The 20,261-nt window shown below is 34.9% G+C and overlaps 1 protein-coding gene and 1 long non-coding RNA gene across 5 annotated transcripts in view; one reads left to right on the forward strand and one right to left on the reverse strand.

Moving 5' to 3' along the window:
* Positions 1–20,261, reverse strand: part of SEMA3A (semaphorin 3A) — a 339,984-nt gene that overhangs the window by 49,047 nt on the left and 270,676 nt on the right. For all 3 annotated transcript variants that reach the window (XM_068669962.1, XM_068669961.1, XM_068669960.1), the window contains one exon: positions 13,981–14,100. In XM_068669962.1, coding sequence (XP_068526063.1) covers positions 13,981–14,100 — 120 coding nt within the window. The remainder of the gene's footprint in view (positions 1–13,980; positions 14,101–20,261) is intronic.
* Positions 1,963–19,596, forward strand: LOC137849865 (uncharacterized). Of its 2 annotated transcripts, XR_011092117.1 has the most exons (5): positions 1,963–2,655; positions 4,154–4,244; positions 13,988–14,149; positions 16,335–16,416; positions 16,799–19,596. It is a non-coding gene; the product is annotated as an uncharacterized lncRNA (long non-coding RNA). The 2 variants fall into 2 exon arrangements; XR_011092116.1 differs by lacking the exon at positions 1,963–2,655 and having other exon boundaries at positions 3,929–4,244.

Genomic DNA, 20,261 nt, shown 5'->3' on the forward strand with positions numbered 1-20,261 from the left:
ATAAAATACAAGGAATAACTGTTTTTTTTTTTTGTGTGTGTGTGTGTGTCTGGTTTGGGAATTATCAGATCCAATAGTGGCAGTTTTATTTATTGGGCCTGCCACTGCAATATCAAGAAATCACTGCCCAAAAATCACTGCCAGTTCAATATCAGGGAATCACGTAAAGCATACTGGTAATTCTGAACAAGGCAGGCGATAGACCTTCTATTTTTTTTCAGTCATATTTGGTATATCTATTTTTTTTCTAAGGTGAAAACATGGCTTTCTTTATGTACATTTACATGTTTGTATTGAATACTATAAGTCATTGGTTTTAAAACTTGCTTGCATAGTTCCATGCTAGTTTTAGAGCTTCTCTATCAGATGTTTCTGTACATTTCTTCTATCTTATTGTACAAGTCACAGAAAGTACATTAGAAATCAAGATTCATTATTTTGACAGAAGGCAGTTCCCTTGGTTTCCTTTATTATTTATTGATAAAATGATATCATTATTTGTTTCTTTGTACTTCTGTACATCTTATGTCAGTGCATAAAATGAATAAAAGAGACATTTACTTGACTTCTGCAAAACTTTGTCTGCTGTTCAAATTCCCATTCTTTAAAAACTTAATATTTTCTATTGTATACACCACAAAACTTAAGATCTTATTCTCATGTTTTTATGCTTCCTTCCTGCTTGCAAGGAACTGACAATTAAAAAAAAAAAAAAAAAAAAAAAAAAAAAAAAGTTTAAACTGACAGTTTAAAAAAGCTTTAAAAAGCATTTTTTTTGTTGTTATTGTTATCTATTTATTTATTTATTATTATTATTATTATTATTGGCTTTTTGGCAACTTGTGTTAGCTCTAGCAAAGATCCTTAGGAAATCTAATGCCCAGCATTTCCTACTTACTTTGTTTGAAGTTTCAGCGTTTGAGAAGTCTGAATTGTATCTACAATTCTTCTATGCAAGAGCACTTCCCTCTGCACAAATGTTTTATGTCCATAGAGGACCTAGTTTAATCCAGAAACATTCAGTGGAACATTTTTACTGTTTATCAGAGAACTTGTATTTTCTCAAATAGCAGTAAAAGAATCAATAAACACCAATCGTCAGATATACATGTATGACAATATTCACAGTTAATGTGTTAGCACTGGAGGTTTGCAAATATTTCATGTGTGGAATGAATGGACGAAATATATAATCCAGTCTTTAAAATAACTTTTCTTCTGTTTTCATTAATACTGACCTGAAAAAGAGCTTGGTCCCTGAAAGGTTGTCTAGTTCATCTAATCTAATTGTCTAGTTCATCTAACCAACTCGTCTAATAAAATCTTCCTACAAAATGTGATGCACTTATCTGAACAGAAAACTTTGCAAACTTACCAACAGGAAATTAAATTTATACATAAAAAAATTATGTTAAGAATAATATTTTCTATAAGCTATGAATATGATAAAAATACAGGGCAGCCTATCTCTTTAAAAGGTAAATCAGAAAGGGAACTATTTTTTCCTTCATTTACTTAGTATGCTTGTGGAAGCCCTAAAGAGACCAGGAACATCAGATTCTGTTGAATGCCATACAGGAATTGTTGGTCCCAAATATTTGGAATTTTACATTTACTTTAAAAATGGGTAATTTTCTCTGAGAACACTACAGAACATCTCACCTCCTTAACATGTGAAACATTCTGTCCGTAGCCACCAGTTATATGGATCATACAATTGTGAAAAAAAGAGCTCAGAAAGGTATATTAGCTTGCAGTTCAGTTTTGGTGGCTTACTCTCAGAAAGCTTTAGGATACTGAAATTTCCAGATAATTTTTGAGATTCTTAAAACCATTGTTATCATATTTCAATAGTGTAGTCTTTTATCTGTTCATTACCACATTGTATGAGGTATTCATTGCTTCTAAGTGAATACATTGCTTCTATTGGATACATGTGAATACATGTGAACCTTGATGGTTTTTAAACATTACCATAAAAGTTTTTTCTTTTCTTCCCTTTTTTACTGTGTAGTATGTAAAACCACCTGTCTTACATGATCATTAGAAAACCAAATCTAACATTTATCCAACAAGGATACTTCAATATAAGGCAATGGAATCCAACGGAAGAGCAAGGGATGTGATACTTTTGACACCACTTTGAAACCTAAAAGCTAGGCATTAACACCTAAAGTAAGTAATTTATTACTCTCTACAGATCATTAGGAAAAATGCACTTTGGCACTACAGCAAAATGGGGTATGCAGGATGTAGTGCTCTGACAAAAAAAAAAAAATACTTAAAGGCATCAAATGAGGATCCATTTGTCAAGCTTTTTTTTTTTTTTTTTTTTTTTTTTGGTGATCTGTTCATCATATCTGAGAACTCTGATTCTGTAAGTAAGGTACTTGGGGTTACTTTGTTTATTTTATTTGTTATTTGGTCAAACATGTTACCTTTACAAATGAAAAACAGGTATCCATTTGTCTCTCCCTTTTGTCCTTCTCCCTTAATTTTCTCTCTTCCTTACACCATTGTCCTAAATAAGGCTATAAGGACTAGGTTATACTCATAGTGACATCTGTTTTTTCCCTTTTGTTTTACAGGTATTGCCTGGTGGAACCTGAGGAGGAACCCAGTGAAGTGGCTGGAGGACTATCCAGGACACACCAGGTTTGCAGAAATAAATAAAGAAAAAAAATCACTAAAATCTTTTTTATCAATTAAAGTGTTGGGGGGGAGAGGGAAGTACATAAATAAATTAATAAAAAGATTATAACATCTTTTGAGAAAATACATGTTAAATTTAAATATACACTTTGTAACTAGGTGGTTTTGTTCTTCTATTGAAAGGTTATAGAAATATAAGGATGTTTTACAGGTACAGCAGAAACAGGTCTTCAAGATATAAGATTTGATATATCATAGTGTTTCATAAATAATGAAACTGTAAAGTCTGCAATGCATTTACAAATGTAAATTTAATTACAACAGATCCTCTAGCTACATTTCTTGATCTTGCATTCTCTGTCTGCCTAATCACAAAGTAATGTTTTAGATCCAGTCCTACTCTAATAGTCAATAGCCATAACTCTGTTAAACACAGAATAAGTAGAAATATATCCTTGAGAATGGACCTTAACATTGTTTTTGCCATTCTTTGCTAGTGTGACTCCTGAATGCATATTCTCATGAATTACCTGAATGTGTTATCATTTTTGTATACATTGATGTTTCCACTTTGTTGTAAAAATAGGCCTTTAATACAAGACAGTACTTACCATCTAGTACCAGCCATCAGTTTGATATCAGCCGTGACATTATTTAATTTTCAGAATCACAGAGGTTAAAGCTCACTGAACTATAAACAGTTGGAAACATGGAGTGTAATCCCAAGGCACAGCTCTGCACAAGCTGTAATTTAAATCATATTGCATGCTAAGCTGAAAAGGCAGTGCAGGTCCCAGAGGACATGAATAAATCTGCAGTCACTGATTTGCCACACACATTTGTGTTGGGATTCTGTAACTGTGCAAATGTGATGTCTTCCTTTAGTGCAGATAACCTGTCATCTACTGAGATTTGTAATTAAATAACCCGAAGAACAAAAGCAATTACTTAGCCTTACAAGCATTCAGACTGGAATTTACACGATTTCATGAACAAAGAGGAGGGGAAGTTGTGGAGACAGAGAGAAAGGGAGGCTTTGAGTCTGCAACATAATTCAGCTGTGTCTAATGTTAGCTGAGGGTTTAATGTATAGACCAGGTATTCAAATACCTGGCTTACTTTGAACTAATAATTCCTTCATCAGAAACTCTACTCTGAAGTGGATGTTTGCCCATCTAAAGAGCCAATTATGTTTCCAGCTGGCTACATGCCACATCAGGTGCTGGCTTTGAGCAATCAGTTGTGTTAATTGCAAGCAACACTGAGTACCTTTTGGGACAAGCAATTCACGGTTCAGGAATGTTAGTGTAAAGGGAGTTAGGTTCAGCCCATTACCAAGAACAAATCACAAAGTCTACATAAATTGCAAACTAACAGTTGTAATTTTATGGAATGGGTGAAAGAGGTTGGAACCGGCTAAGATGCTGTATCCTCACATTATTTGCTCTGCTAAGTGTACTGAGCATCTCATCTACTTGATGGGTTGGTTGGTGCTTTTCAGCTCATCTGCTCTGTCCTCCCATTGGCCAAGTTCTATCAAGTATCCTGATCCAGGCCAACACAGCCAAGATACTGGGTGAAGAAAAAACTATGTGAGTAGTCCATGAGTACAGTCTTCTCCATATTTGTTTCCATTTTGCATTTTCATCTTTCTATTTGACATACACGGAAAATAATAATAAAAACATATAGTTTTGCAATGATGTACAGGAAATATTGTAAGGGTATAAATAACAGCAAATGCCATAAATGGATGTTGAAAAGCAGATTTATACAAAAGCAGACATTGAAGAAAGACAACATATTATTAGTGACATGAGACAAGAACTGCAGTGAGTAGGAATCAGTAGATGTATGTTGGCTGCAGTGAAGATATTCTAACTTATAATCAGCTAAAGATCTGACCTGTAGTATTTTTTTTGTGTGTCTAACTTTTGTCTCCGTACCGGAATAACAAGTTTTAATTAGTCTACCTATTCACAAGAGTTGATTTCTAATACACTTGCCCATGAGTTGCAGCACCAGCACTAGTTAAAAGAAACCTGCCCAAACACAGGAGGTGATGAATGGAAGCCTTGAGTTGAATCATTAGAGATAAAGAGAGTTTGTGTGTGGCAGGGAGGGGGAGGAACTGGTACAAACCTCAAAGTCTGCAGGTGCTTAGAAACAGCATGGAGGCTCAGGAAGTGTCTCTAATAGTCTTTAGAGTCTCAATCTCCGAAGTCCGACAAGACTGTATAAAGGAAACTTCTCAAAACAAAGCCATCTTATTTCTCCTTTTACCACAGACTAAAACATTGCCAAACACTGCTGTCTGAAGCTGTGAATTTCATTAAATTCAATGCAACTTGCTTAACACTCTTCATTTTTGTATGGCTGAAACCTCTAATTCTACCCACCCCCTCTCCCCTCCCTCTCAGCCAGCATGCTCTAGTCACATCACACTTAACCTTTGCCTTGGCTTCTCAAAAAAGAATTTGTTTCACTCTATTCACGGCTTCAACAGTTTGGCAAACTGCATTTGAGTGCTGCACTGGGCCTTTATATTGAACACACTAATCTGATTGTTTTTCCACTCTACAAACTTTGGGTCAACAATCAAGCTGCTGCCAGAAACTAATTAATTTGCAAACAGGCCCCATTTTCACAGGGGGAGAGCTTTTTAAACCTATGTCAGCAGAGCTGGTCACACCATGGTGACATGCATTGTCATGGCATCCACTTTTCTGGGTAATTCTCCTCACTAATTTTTCACCACACACATGAACTCAAATTACCCAGTCAACAGTAAATCTCTATTGAATGCCCACCAAACTCTGAACGTGGTGGCCTGGGAAGAGGAAATTGGTATTGACAAGGTCAACACTCATTACAATGATGGCTAGAGCTGTAGGAAATAAAAAAGCACAAGAACATACCCCCCTTCAAAAAAAAAAAAAAAAAAAATCAGATGTATGTCATATCTCAATGAAGGGGGCTGTAATACTCTTTCCCACTTTGTTTAAATCAATTAATATTCTATTGTGTGATTCCCTACAACCAGATCTCTGCTTATTTTTTTTTCTTTTTTTTTTCTTTCCTTCTTTCTTTCTTTTTTTAATACAGGCTAGTTACTTTAGTTAACAGGAAAGAAGGCAGTATTTGGTACCTAAAAGTCACTGTTTTCCAAGCATCAGAGCAATGATGAGCCCTCACAGAGACAAATTATCTTTTTTCTTCCTCTTGAAATTCATCTCCAGGGCAAGAATTTTCAATAACTATTGAATAATTCCTAACTATGAACTGATGAATGTAAGTAGTGTTTATATTTATACTCATATGTTTAGACAGATATAATTCTTTTAATCATATATTCACTAAAAGTAGTACAGAAAGCTTTCTAGCAGAAATTATTGATGCAGCTACTACTGCATCAGTTATTTAGTTTGTCACCTTCCTTACATAAACAGACCATTTATTTACAAAGTTGTCCATTGACAACTGTACAAGTTATTCTTTGAAACTAATGCGTAAAAATAATCAACCCTTCCTTGTAAAATAAATAAATAAATAAACAAGAGAGTACATAGTGGGAGACATGTAGGATGAGATTGTGACTCCTGTCTTTACACATCTATAGCTGGAGGTGGACGATGAAGTTTGTCCTTCTGTGTATATAACAAGCAACTCACCTGGCTCATTAAAACTTGATTCTGACCACCCAAGCAAGACACACAATTTGCTTGGTATACTAGGTATACTAGGTATACTGATTTAACCACATCTAGGATTTGCCAGAGCTTGTTCTGTCTCATTTGTCCAATTTCATCCTCAGAAAAGTCAGAGCATGGGTGAAGGAAAGAGCTATACTCCCAGGTCTCACCCTTACATGAGGATCATCAGGAGTTACTGGGTTGTTGACCTGATTCACTACTAACATAAAGATAAAAAAAAAATAATAAAATAGAAATAGAAAATAATAGAAATAGAAATAAATAGAAATAAAATCCAGTCTAAGACACATCACCAATATATCAATTCAATGTACATGAGTAAGCACAGACCCCAAAGCTGGCAATCATTTCCTAGTCTGTTTAGAAAGAAACTGTGCAGTGATCTTTTTGAGACTGGGGTCATATCCCAGAGTGCTTGTTTGAGAGCTATAAGCTTCTTTCCTAAACCTGTACTATGTACAGCAGAAAAGCTTATCTGGTCTCCTCTGGAAACCATACACAAAGCACTGAACTCTGGGCTCGCTCATTATTTTGATCATATATGCTCTGTAAAAAGGGTGAGTCACAGTCCGAGTTACAACAAAGCATGGTTTCTAATCTACACTCCCAGCTACTTTTTTTTTTTTTTTTGGTGTGGATAATAAGGCTGACCAAGCTAAAACCCATAAATGAGACCACAGTCAACCATGTAATATATACATATCCTATATCAGGTGTTACTGGACTAATTAATGTGTGTCCTAACTTCCCCAAGCATATTGTGACTGTAACTTAGACTAGTATGCTTATTGATGCAAGTCTCTTTGCCCCAGGTCACATTCTCTGGAATGTCAGAAAGTTCTCAAAATTTATGGTCAGTACAGAGGAACGTCCTCTTCTGCTTTCTATTTTTGTTTATTTTTTATTTTTATTTTTATTATTGTTTTTTCCTATCTTCTTTTTCCACTCTAGCCTTAAAAACAATCTTTTCTATATGTCTGCCAATTTTTCATACCTAAGTACAACACAATCTTATCCAGAGCACTTAAATTTAATGACGAAAATGATCCAGACATGACCATAACAAAAGAAAGACAAGAAGGAAGGAAAAAAAAAAAAAAGAGATAGAGAAAGAAAGAACGGAAAAAGAAATAAAAAAGGTCTATTTGTTAGAAGGATTTAAAATAATTTATTTAGGTAATTTGTTGGGATCCAATCATTTTTCTTGTCGTTTTTACCCACCCATGAAGTGGTGGGTAAAAATCATAACCTTCATGATTTTACTCACATCCAGAAGAACTATAAAGCAACTGCCAATTCTGTAACTGCTACTTGGCCTCTGGTTTCCAACTCAAAGGTTTCTCTTTGTATAAAGAAAAATGTATCAGCTATCAGACAGAATGAGTCACCAGGTTTAACTAGCTTAGTATCTTCTGATCAAATATACCTGTGTTGTAACCATTACAGGTTAGTGGCAGGATAAACATCAAGTAATAACAGTAAGAAAGAAGTGAAATTTTCTGCTTCCAGAAATTCTAAGTTTCTTCCAAGAGAAAAAAAAATGAGGGATATTAAAAACAGTAGAGAAATGACTTGTTAGATTGCAATGAGAAAAGAGAAAAGCAACTTAAAATTCTTTTCCAGACTCTCAGATTTAGATCTACAGACTTAAGGAACAAAAAAAAAAAAAAAAAAAAAAAAAAACCAAACAAAACCAACCAAACAAAAAAAAGTAAATTGAGTTTGTATTCCATTCTGTTCACATTATTATGCCACTGTCACCATAGTTTCTGAGTACTTCCTAGCACTGTGTTAGGTGACATTAGCGTTTGTCACACATGGAATTTATCACTGTGAAATTATTTACTACTATTCTTAGCAATGAAGCTAATGCGAATGAGAGTGGGAGGGTAAATTAAGTGAGAAATGAGATTTGCTTATATGGACATGTTTTGCTCCTACAAGGGTCAGAATTTTTCATGCCTGTATAAGCAGTGGTGGGAAAGTGCAAGACTCGGTTCCATGCTGCAGCCTGTGTGATAGGAGATATCAGCTGGCTAATTTGGTTCAGAGATAGAAATGCATACTTTAAATGCAAGAGATCCTTGAAAAACAAACCTCACTGTTTTCACTGGTAAGATTGACTAAATATTCCCATGTAAACTTGTGTGAACACAGTCCTGGGGGAGACAGTCTATTTGCTCCAGTTCCTTGTGATGTCAGGCAAGCACACTATCTGAGAGCATATAAAATGTTATCAAAAGTTCCTCTTCAAACCTACTAGGCTGCCTCACTGACTACTGATTTGAAAACTAAATTTATTCATATCCAATTCATACCCAGATTTTTCAAATGTCCTTTATCTGAATAGTTCTTTTCTTGCTGGAGATTTATTGTGTTCGTAACATCCATCACCTCTTTCCTCCTAGAATATCTCAAATACACTTTATGAAATAATCCCCAGATACTAGGATGGCTTAGTCTGGATTGGCAATGTGTGGGTTGGAAAGTGAGAAACTAGGAAGACATTTAGGGAGTGTCACAGAAGAGAGAGGTGTCAGTGGATATATAGGGATGGGAAAAGGGTTTGGTGTGTCTGACCAAAGAAAAAATATAGATCAAGGATGCAATAAATGAACACATCTAAGCCTTGACTAAAGTAGCTGGAAGAGAACATATGTTAATTTCTGTAATTTCTGTTACTTTCCATAATTTTCTGTTAATTCTGTAATTTCTAAACAATTTGACACATTTAATACATCGTTATTAGAGAGGAAAAATCATACCAACAACTTGAAATCTTGTCCTCTTGCCATACATTTCTCCATTCTGCAATGAATATACAATCAAAATTATGTGTTCATGTTTCCAGTGTTGGGACATCCTACAAACTGCCATAAACGGAAACAACACACAGTGATGGCTAAAGTTCTGTATAAATGCCAGGAGAATATCAAGTCCTTGTTTCCTGCCTTTGAGCCTGCAAAATTTAAGAGGGCATTTCTTTTTTTTTTTTTTTTTTTTTTTTTTTTTATTGAACAGTCGCTCAGCTTCTATAATTCTCAGCTGTTTATGTAACTGTAAAGTAAAGATTACCAAGGACAATAACCTCAGGGGACTAAGCAAAGCTACTACCCTGCTTTAAAAATTACACCATGGAAAGTATGCTTAAAAAAAAAATAAAAAAATCAGAGAGGGTTTAAACCCACAAAAAGCAAGGAAATTCCACACCAAGGCTGGAAATCCAGCCTGACATTTTCTCTTAACTCCAGGGCTAGTTAAGAAGGTGAGCAAAGTCAGTGTTCCCTCACTTTTTGGGGTGCAAACCAGATTCATAATACAACCTTAATGAGTATTTTGTGATTTCATTTCCTCTCCAATCTTCTGCAGCCCATTTCTACTTTGATTCTAAAACAAATGTTTATGGTTATTAATTTTACAAAATGTTAGCAATTTAAAGCCAGATCCCCTGTGCTCAGGTCAAGAAAGATGAGGGCAGCTCCAAGCTTTCCTTCCACTCCCCTGATCTTCAACTTAATAACTGTCTTCAGTGCATTGTTTTTGCATTGCTTAGCATTTGCTTTGGTACACTGCACCACCATTTCTGCCTTCTTGCCTCTAGCCATGCCCTCAGCCCTTGCATGAATGCTTCTGAGGCTGAAGAGATGGGAATGGGTGATGTACAGCAAACTCTGCATTTAGCTCACTGGGGAACTCCCCCATACCAGGGAAAGCTGCTCCAACCTGCTCACACCTCCTACTCATCTTTGTTATTGCTGAAAGAGTTCATGGAAACAGATCATGGATCTGATCTACACTTTCTTGAAATAACACTGGATTCTGATGGCTCTGATGGCTGGAGGTAATGGCACATTTAAAGGAAAACATATTTTTTTGCCTGTGGGCAGAACTCTGTAGGATACAACATCAAAGCCATTACTCCTTAAGCTGGATAGGAGATGTCTTTATTTGTTATGTTTTATTTTTTATTATTTTTATGTTTTATTTTATTTCAAGATTTTTTTATTTTTATTTTTATTTTTTCCTGAGAGTCCAAAACTATTCTTGACCCTCATTGTGACCAACCCAGACTGTCAAAGCTTTTTGTGCAGAGAAACTCCATGCACTTCTTTGACGTGCCAGTAACATCCAGGGTGAGCATGCGCTTGGCTTATAACAAAGTGCATGATTCAGTCCAGGGCACTGAACTTTTCATATCCAAGGTGATTTACCTGAACATCAATATATTTTGCTGTGTTTTTGCAAATGCCTCCAGGTCACACCTGGCCAACTCCGTATCAATAATTAAATATACACTGCTACAGTGACTAATGTGTGGTTCCCTACCTTCTAAATGAATGTGTTGACTGCACAGCTATAGAATCAGTCTCCGTTGCTTTATTTGGCTTGGTGACTGTTTAATTATTTATAAAAAATGAAATGTCTTTACAAGCCTGACAGTGTTTAAATTTTTTAAAAGAATTAGAAGTATTTAAGAGCTGCTGCTTAGCACCTTCCATTTGCCTGGGCACAGTTTAAAGCCCTCTTTCCAGCAACATTAGATTTGAGGTGGAACATCTCCAGCAAGTGACTGTCTGATGTCTGTAGGAACTCTCTGTTCATACTTAAATCTTAAAAACTTAATTACTCTTGTGCAATGTTGTCCAGTTCCAGATGACATTTAAATTCTAGAGAAAGTTTGTAAACTTATGTGCAAGTATTTTCTTCTCTCCATTTTTGCTACCAAGCAGCTGTGTTTCCTGCAGCCTTCATATGGGGAAAGCAGTTTCAAGTTTCTGTTCTGAATAAAGTAAACATTAACAAGGACTTATAACCAGATGTCTCACCACCTAGCTATTAAACTCCATTGGGATGAGAATTTCTCTTTGTAAATTTGATCAGAATTGCTGTCCTTATCAAGCTTTCAGTGTATGTCCATTAGAATAGTAGTTTATAACCTAAGGCTAAGCACACTCTAGAAAGCAACTGGAATAGCAAACCCACCACTACGTAATAATTCATGCCATTACTGAAAATGTATAAAAGTCTACAAACTTAAGGTTCAAAACTAGTTTGTACAGATCTTTAAGAATGTAGAGTACATCTCATCCTTCAATATAAATATATTTCATTAGAAGTATATCCACTTTAAATATATGCAATCAAATCTTTTGTTTAATTACATTAAAAACGGTCAAATGGCTGAAGTAAAAACAAATATATAGAAATTTAAAAAACGAAACAAAACAACAACAACAAAGGAATGACATGTCTGCAGAGCTTCAAACCCAGACACTTATCATTTATGGGTTTCCCCATTAGATGCTGAAAGTAGGAATGCTGTGCAGAAAGGCTACCAGAACCTTATCACTGAGAAATTAACACTGAAGTTTTAGAGCCTTTAATAAGAACATTGTAGTGCTGATTTTAAGCCAACCTTTCCCTATTAGGAATGTAACTTTATTAAGTTGCAAGGTAGAGACAGAATGTCTTCAAGAATGTACTTCAGGATCATTGTCTATTAAATTATAGATAGCTATAGGAATAAATTCTAAAAGCCCTAGTCTGATTCTTGCATTTTAAAATTAGCTTGAAACTTTCCATACAGGAAGACAGTGCAAGAACTACACTTGGAGTTGAAAATCATCATGTGTTATGGTAAATGCTGTTTATACTTGTTATAACATTTATAACAAGTTATAACATTTATACTTGTTATAACATTTATAACTTGTTTATACATTTATGCTTGTTTAGGATGATACTTAAATTTTAGAGTGCTTGAGTTTCATTGGCTTTTTATGTGCGAATGTCTTCTCCTCTCCATCTTGAGCACAAAGCAGTTGTGGTTTCTACACTCTGTCAGATGTAACCTTAGTGCTAATTTGAGAAAAGCAGTTCTCACATTTAGTGCTGAAAGACTGATAACTGAATCCACAAAGGAATGACACGTTTTTAGCGATGAAGTACAGGGGCTGTGGACAATGGCTGTGCTTTACCACTGCATAAATGCTCCTGACTCAGCTGTCATTGTGCAAATCTACTGCACAGAAGCAAATTTTGTTTGCATGATTGGACTCTATGTCATCATGACTATCAGAATGAAAATGGGTATTACTCTACCAGGTACCAAGCTAGATGGTTATGTCTGTAACCCTTGTACCTTAATGTCTCCTGAAGTACAGCTATCTTCTCTATTATTACAATAAAATAAACCAATGAACCAATGAATATTTCTGGGTTAATGGGCAAGTATGGACTGTAGAATTGAATTGTAATAGACCTGAATCTGTCCACACAGTAGTTTGGATGAGTTATGACAAAACTAAATTTAACGGGACAAAAATCAGATTCATGCAACACATCATACTAAAAATATACGTACATATACCTACACACACACACGTTTATCTGATACAAATATCCAATGTACATATCTTATAAATGTGCCCTTTGCAATTTTAATTATGAGACTGATTGGCTATGTTATGGATCATACATAGCACTAATATAATAGCCAGTATGAAACAAAAAGGTCCTGACTGTAGCTAATATAAAACTGTGTTGATAAAAGATTGTCTTCTGTTATACCCTAAAAATTTGCATGAACACTTTACACTGAATTGCAAAACCACATAAGAAAACTCAGACCTCAGCACAGAGATAAGTATAACCAGAAGTGAAAAATATTTTAGCACAAAATATTCTGTGAATTCAAAAACAGAAGTGCAAGTCTGGCAGATGCAAGCAACATGTAGAGCAAAAGTGGCTATTCAAGTCTTTAAAATATAAATTAACTCAGAATACCTACAGCTAGTATTACGGTCTCACTTAAATCAAATGTCAGCTTTTTCAAGTGATGAATACTCATTTCCAAAATGTGCATCGTTCTGGTATAGTTAATGCCAAGCATAAAACCACTTAAGTTAGTGAAAATTTGATTCCAGTCAAACTTGGATAGAATAATCAAATATATTTTAAAGCATTTTGGTACATGAAGGCAAAAACAGGTTTTCACTGATACTCTCCCTCTCCCCCCATACACACAAGCAACTACAGGCTTTTTAGTAATATCTGTACAATAATGTACACTTTTTTATTGCGTTAAACTGTTGAATATTTTGAAACTCAACACCTTGGAATACCCAGGACTCCTTTCACTTTTTCCAAACTACTGACAGCTCTGGCCCACTCATAAAACTGTTGATTCACTTTCTGCTGGACTTTGGTGGACGGTGTCAGATTCCTTGCAATCCACTCAAAAATTAAAGTCTATACAGAGCACAGTCCTGTCCAGGGCTCTGTAGCTACTTTGTGTTGACGTGTGGCTGATGCCTCCACAAGCCTTGAGCTTCTGTCCAACTTGCACCCTACAGCAATCTGCTGCTGTGGCTTAATTGTGTTAGCTGTAGCTTCTATATATGTTTTAAATTTAATCACACTCCACAAATCTCAATGTAATTAAAACAAAAATGCTTCTTTATAAATCACTTTTGATTAGTTTAACTAGTTTAAGGCAAAATTCTGCTCCAAATAAAAGAAGGGTGTATATGTCACAGATGTTGCTGGAATGAAGCTGTGTGCTAGTCTTTAATGGCTAGACGAATGTAACTGGATAAATGTACATTTTACATACCATTTAGCCACCGGGAGTCATGCTGCTCTGTTCTGATTGGATGATGATGTCCCAGAGTTCGGAAAATGGCAAAGTCTCTGCCCATGAAGTCTGCTGCTGTGCCAGAGTACAATTCTCCATCTGCGGGAGGATTGAATTGTAAGAAACATTTCTCAATTTTCCAGTCATGGTAAGTCAGAGAAAGTTGTCAGTCCTATGTTTATATTATACTAATAGGGCTAATGAGAAAATTATAAAGCAATAAGCCATATGCAATGCATTGTCATTGGAAATTTATGATTAGATCCGCTTACTCTCAGTGCAGAGATCACTGTAACCTCTCTCAAATGAGCTGTATTTCCCAACTGTTAGTGTAGGCACTTCACAAAGATATGTTTGGATTCTCAGGCTGGAACAATGATGGCTTGTACACCTATATCTAGAAGACACTGGTATGCAATGACCCAAAAATCTACCCAACTGTGAAATTAGCCTGTTTTGAACAGAAGTTTTGACTGGAGACTTCCAGAGGTTCCTCCCAGTTTACTGGGGTTTTGTTATTCTGTGTTTGGAAGAGTAAATTGGCTCATTCACTTGCAGTTCAGAATGTCATCATGTCTTGTGAATTCCTCATACAAGAACATTGGACATCTCCACTTTATTATTATTATTATTATTATTATTATTATTATTATTATTATTATTATTATTATTATTATTTTCCTTAATCAGGGAAATCCTCTGTAAAATATATCTTCTATAGGGAATACAAACATGTCTTTCTGCTGCTCCTACCTTTGTAATTAAGATTGGTAAAGTGCAACAGTAAAGGGAGATCATCTCCTACTACCTTTATCCCATGTGTACCATAGTGAACAGGTTTAAAAATTGACCTGTAACACTTCAGCCCATACATGACATACACGTAGCCTAGCTGCAGATGAAGGTCATAATATTAGGGTCCCAACACGCCCATCTTTAACCAGGTACAAGGATCACAGAGAAACTGGTAGAGAAATTTAAAATAATAAATACATAGCAGTGGAACACACAAAAAACATCCAGGAATCAAAAAACTACGTGTCTTTCTGATATTTATTTATTTTTTTTGAGCTTGCCTATGAAAGTACTCTGAATTTAAATAGCTAAAAAATGCATTTTTTTTTTGGACTATGCCCTTCTATGCCTGTATAGGAAATGAGATACCCTCTCCTATTTAATAAGGAATTAAAAAGCATTATTTTTTCTACTTGCTATTTTCAGGCTACCTATTTTAAATAGGTTTCCTGTGAAAAACAGAAGTTTGAGGATGAAATAGCTCTTTCTTTAAGCTAAAGTAATAATATTTTATAGTCACAATGAACTCTACCATACCTTCATTTCAAAACACTCTTTACAAAGAAGTGTATCATTTTCAGGGCAATTTTAGGTGCTTGGATGGTGGGTCAACCATGTCCAAACATGCTGTTGTGATATCACTGGTATCTTTTCCCCAGAATATTGACACCATGAAATTATCAATTGAACCTACATGTACAGCGGCTCTGTACCATATGGTAGTCATGAAAGTCAAAAAGGGTGAAAACATGATAACAGAAAGGTGTGGAATTGAATGAATTCACAGCAGAGATTAGAAGCAAATAGACTAGTCATGCCCAGCAGGAGGTGTAATCAAAAGTGAAACAGAACAGCATATCATTAATTAACGATTTATCATTCCACTATGACATTTTCAAGTTTTTTTGAAGGACAGACAATCACTTAATTATAGCGATTATTATGTACTGGGTATGCAGCTGAGATTTTAAAATATGTAAAATCTTTTTGGTTGTGAAAATGGCTTTGATATGATACTATGCTTAACATTTATTTAACCTTATCTTCATTTGCTTGTCTTCCACTCCCAAGTGATATAGGATAGATCAATATAAATATAAGGGAAAAATAAAAAATGTAACAAGCCCTATTTTATATCCTAGTTATCAGCAGATAGAAAGGTCAAACAATTAATATATATATATATATATATATATATATATATATATATATATATACTTTATTTAATACTACATTACTAAAACTAAAGAAATAACAAAAAAACTAATTGAAATTATATATTTACAATATTTAGAATTTTAGGGAGTTTTAACACCTCAGTTTCTAGCTCACTATATAAACACCACTGAAAGTCACATATATTCCAGGTTTGACTCGGTTAATCCCAAAACCACTTAAGGCTAGTCTGCTCTGATGTGTCGGGTACTTTTTGTCAGTAGTGACAGGCTGAAAGTTTTGCCAATGATGGGCTTCAGCATGTTCTGAAGAAAGAAGGATCTACAGGAGACCAGCTGCCTTGTCTTTGCTTTCTATTACAGCTTCTCCAGCTTTCGGTATACCCACTCCAGTGACTGCAATTTCAACTGATTTGCTTTGATTTCCAGAAGGAACCATCTAAAGGTATGTTGAAGTCAGTGGACTTCAGATACAATCTTTAACTCAGGAGAATATGTGCACTTCCTGTGCACTGAAGCCACAGAACAGCCCTTTAGCGTTTATATGTATTTTCATGGACACAGGCCTAACCTTTTTAATTTTTGGCAGGATTAGAGGTGTGGTGCTGCAGTAAAGAAATAAGGGGATTTGGACCTGTCTCAGATAGGAATATCAAGGAATACTCTTTCATTTAGTAAGACTTTAGATAATTTTTGCTAAATTCAGGATGAGTCTCAAGTCATATTCCAGATGTGTGCATCCTTTAAGTTATAACTATTCAAAAGACATACAAGAATTTTTACTTGCCTCCAGTTAAATGTAAGTTAATCTTTGTTTCCCTATGCAGACCACCTTTGGGACTGAAAATAGGGGAAGAGGAATTAGTTTTCCCATGTACTGAACAGAAGCCACATGGAACTGTATGACTCTCCCCAACGTCTTCCCAAGTTCATTAGATGCTATTATGTTAAAAGCTGAAATGTATACTTTTTTTTTTTTTTTGGTTGTTGTTGTTGAATTGTTTCTATTTAGCCCTTAAAAAAAAAAAAAAAAAAATCTGTATTCTTAAATATATATATATATCTTTTTGGAGAGTACAAAAATACAAGCTTCCTTTCTGAAAGAAATAAGAAAATTTAATGGATGGGGAATATAGTCAAAACCAAGGCTTGAATGTCCCAGTTGCTATCACAAGTGCAAGTTCCCAAATGAAGTCTGCTATCCTTGGATTATATATTTATTCATATAACTAAAATTAAGATTTGTAGAAGTATACAACAGTGGCTTGAAGAAATTCCTGTTAAAATTAAAAGTCAAAACATCCCAGAAACTAAAATAAATTATAAAATCCTGAATCTCAAATGAATTTAGTAGCTAAATTCTAATAAATTGGACCATACTCTCTTCCTTTGTAAGAAGCTACTGTATTTCAGATCACATTAATCTATATTTGAAAGTATAAAGACATCTAAACCAGTGCCAATATATATATATATTAAAAATAAGTGAAACAGGAAACATTTTTTTATTTTTTTTTCCAACTATCCCCATACAATTGCTTTAGACTAATAAATTCAGTGATAATTTTCTCCTGTGATTACTTCCTGTGAACACCATGCTCCCTCTCATTTTCCTCCTACCCTGGAGTAGTGCCCAGGGACTGCTTAGTCTCTACATTCTCATGCATTAGCCTACTCATTGGGGATTGTTTAGTCAGCAGCATATAGATGGGGATAGCTGTATAATGTCGTACATTACTGGAAACTAGTTATATCATGTTCCCAGCTGGTATTTACTTAAGAGTAGAGTAACAATAACTACTTTTATTGAACAACTCTCAAAAAATAATGAAAAAATATTTGCAGGATGAAACGAAGAACACACATTAGAAAAATACTGGAACAATTTAATAATGGTGAACTTTTGCAGTTGTTTTTCCAAATATTATTGATTTTATTAGGAGAGAAGGAACTCTGAAGATCCTTTTTATAGAAGTTTCAGCTGAAACAGAAAATAAGAATTCTGAGTATTAATGGCTATTAAAGATTTTAAATTACTTTTTGTAAATTAACCTTGGTATTTTGACCAAATTCCAGCTTGTGTAATTACATTTTACATACCTAAGATTTACCCTCTAGTTAAAAAGTCGAGAATATACACCTTTCCCCCACTTTGTAAAATCTTTCTTTAATGTTTTTGATGAAGAACATAAGTTATTTTTTCCTTCTTGCATTTAACCATACAAATTACTTTTACTTCTCAGCTTTCTTTTTCCTTATAGCTACATTGTGTTACTAATTACAATGTTGCATTTTAATGAGTGCTGGGTAAGTTTTTTTAAAGTTGCCCTCTTGAACCTAAAATGATCCTTATTCGCTTGTGAATAGGGACTGGCAAAAAAGGGGCCAGGAGCAGCTGAGTATCATTCAGCTTAGAAGGGAAAAGGCAGTCCATTCCTGTTCTTTGTATAGGGGATTTGTGGTCAAGAAGGTCTTCTGGCCTTCATAGTCCGATTCATTACTTCAGTCCAGTGCTACCTGCTTCAGAAAGCAGTTGGATCATACCTCTCCATACCTTGGCCAGGTCAGTACCAGTTTCTCACCTCCCAGGGTGGTATGAAGTTTCTCACCTCCAACCTCAGGACAGGAAATTATTTTACCTTTGGTCATCATTTTGCCACAAATTTTGTTTTTTGGCAAAGATAAGAGTAAGCCATTCTGAACCAGTGGTGAATCTGCTGTACACTTAAATATCAGGGGAATGTCTTCAGTAAAAGATTGAAATAAATGCAGCATTACAATCATTAACACAATATAATTGTGAAGCAGCTATGAATAGTCAGAGGAGAAAGGGTGTTCATATTCAGGATGCAGGAATGTTAATTTTATCTTCACCCTGAGTTTTGTGTATCACTAAAGCAGAAATTAGTCACTGGCATTGAATTTTGAAACTGTGCCATTTTACACAGTGTTAACACACCCATGATTCTATTTGCAGTCTGATTCAGATCAAAATATGATGCTCAGTCTACTATTTATTAGGAAGAAGAATACATGGAGTGAAAATTATAGTGATAGAGAGTAGGGTCAAGAAAGCAAAGATGTTTTAAAGACATGAAATCTAAGCCAAGGGAAATAAGATAATCATATTTGTGCAGGACTGAGTTTAAAAAAAAAAAAAGTAAAAGAATGTGAAAAGCTAGACGCTGTTGACTTTGTGCAGTTGCATACCGGGTATACCATGTAATACTGGCTTGTCATCATTCTCTTTCTTTATTGTATATTAAAGTAAATAGTAAAGCCATTCCCTTGAGAGCATCTCTGCCACAAATTCATGTTGCTCCAGGCACTAATTTATACAATGGCCTTTTACACACAATTTTTTTTCCCTTCTGTTTGTATGGGGTACAAGTTGGAGCAAGATGTGGACATCTTTTTTGTTTTCCCCTTTTAAAAAGTGCATGTCCCCAGGGTAGCTCATCACCTGTGATCATTATGGGCTTCGAAGATCAGGAAATGAGGCCCACTGAAGATTAAATTTTTGTTGCTGTCTCTTTTGAATAGCTTCACTTTTAAGTGCAATGTAAATACAATACAGGTAGTTGCTAGGAAAGACTAGCAATACAGGCAAAGTCCTGGATGAAACAGGGTATATTATTTTATATTATTTGTCATTTCCTAAAGACTTATGTGATAAGAGAATCTGCAGTCTTCTGAGATACTGTTGTCCCCTTGATTTTGAAGTTGTGATTAATTTCCAGAAAGTTACACATTAAGGATGTTAAGTGGCTACACCTGGGTAGGGTTCTTACAGAAAGAAGAATCAAATTTGTTTTGCTCTTAATTTCTTCTCGTAAAACAGCTTTTTCCTTTTTTTTTTTTTTTTTTTAAAGGAAGAAGGAAAAACAATGAACACAATTCAATTAGATAAATTCAATCAATTAGATAAATCCAATCAATTAGGTTAGTTCAATTAGATTAACACAGGCCAGGTGCTCTATACATCCATATTCCACAAAACTAGGCATTACTAATTCATGTATATTTAATTTATTGAAATTTCTCTTTTCTGGCCAGGAACTTAATTGCATTCACTGTCATATTTCTTTAGCTGAAACATCATCTTAAGTCTTGGACCTGTGAATGCTTGTGTATCTCTAGCTCACACGTAAGTAAAAATTGGTTATGACCTTTTACAACAAAACTGATACAAGGAATTGCTTAATCCTGATCTCACTTCATTCCTAGATCTGCTGGTTCAGCCATCAGTGAGGCCAGACAGTAAACTGAGCAATTAAAATGCCTCCAGAG

Source organism: Anas acuta, chromosome 1 (assembly GCF_963932015.1).
Source record: "Anas acuta chromosome 1, bAnaAcu1.1, whole genome shotgun sequence".
Classification (NCBI taxonomy): domain Eukaryota; kingdom Metazoa; phylum Chordata; class Aves; order Anseriformes; family Anatidae; genus Anas; species Anas acuta.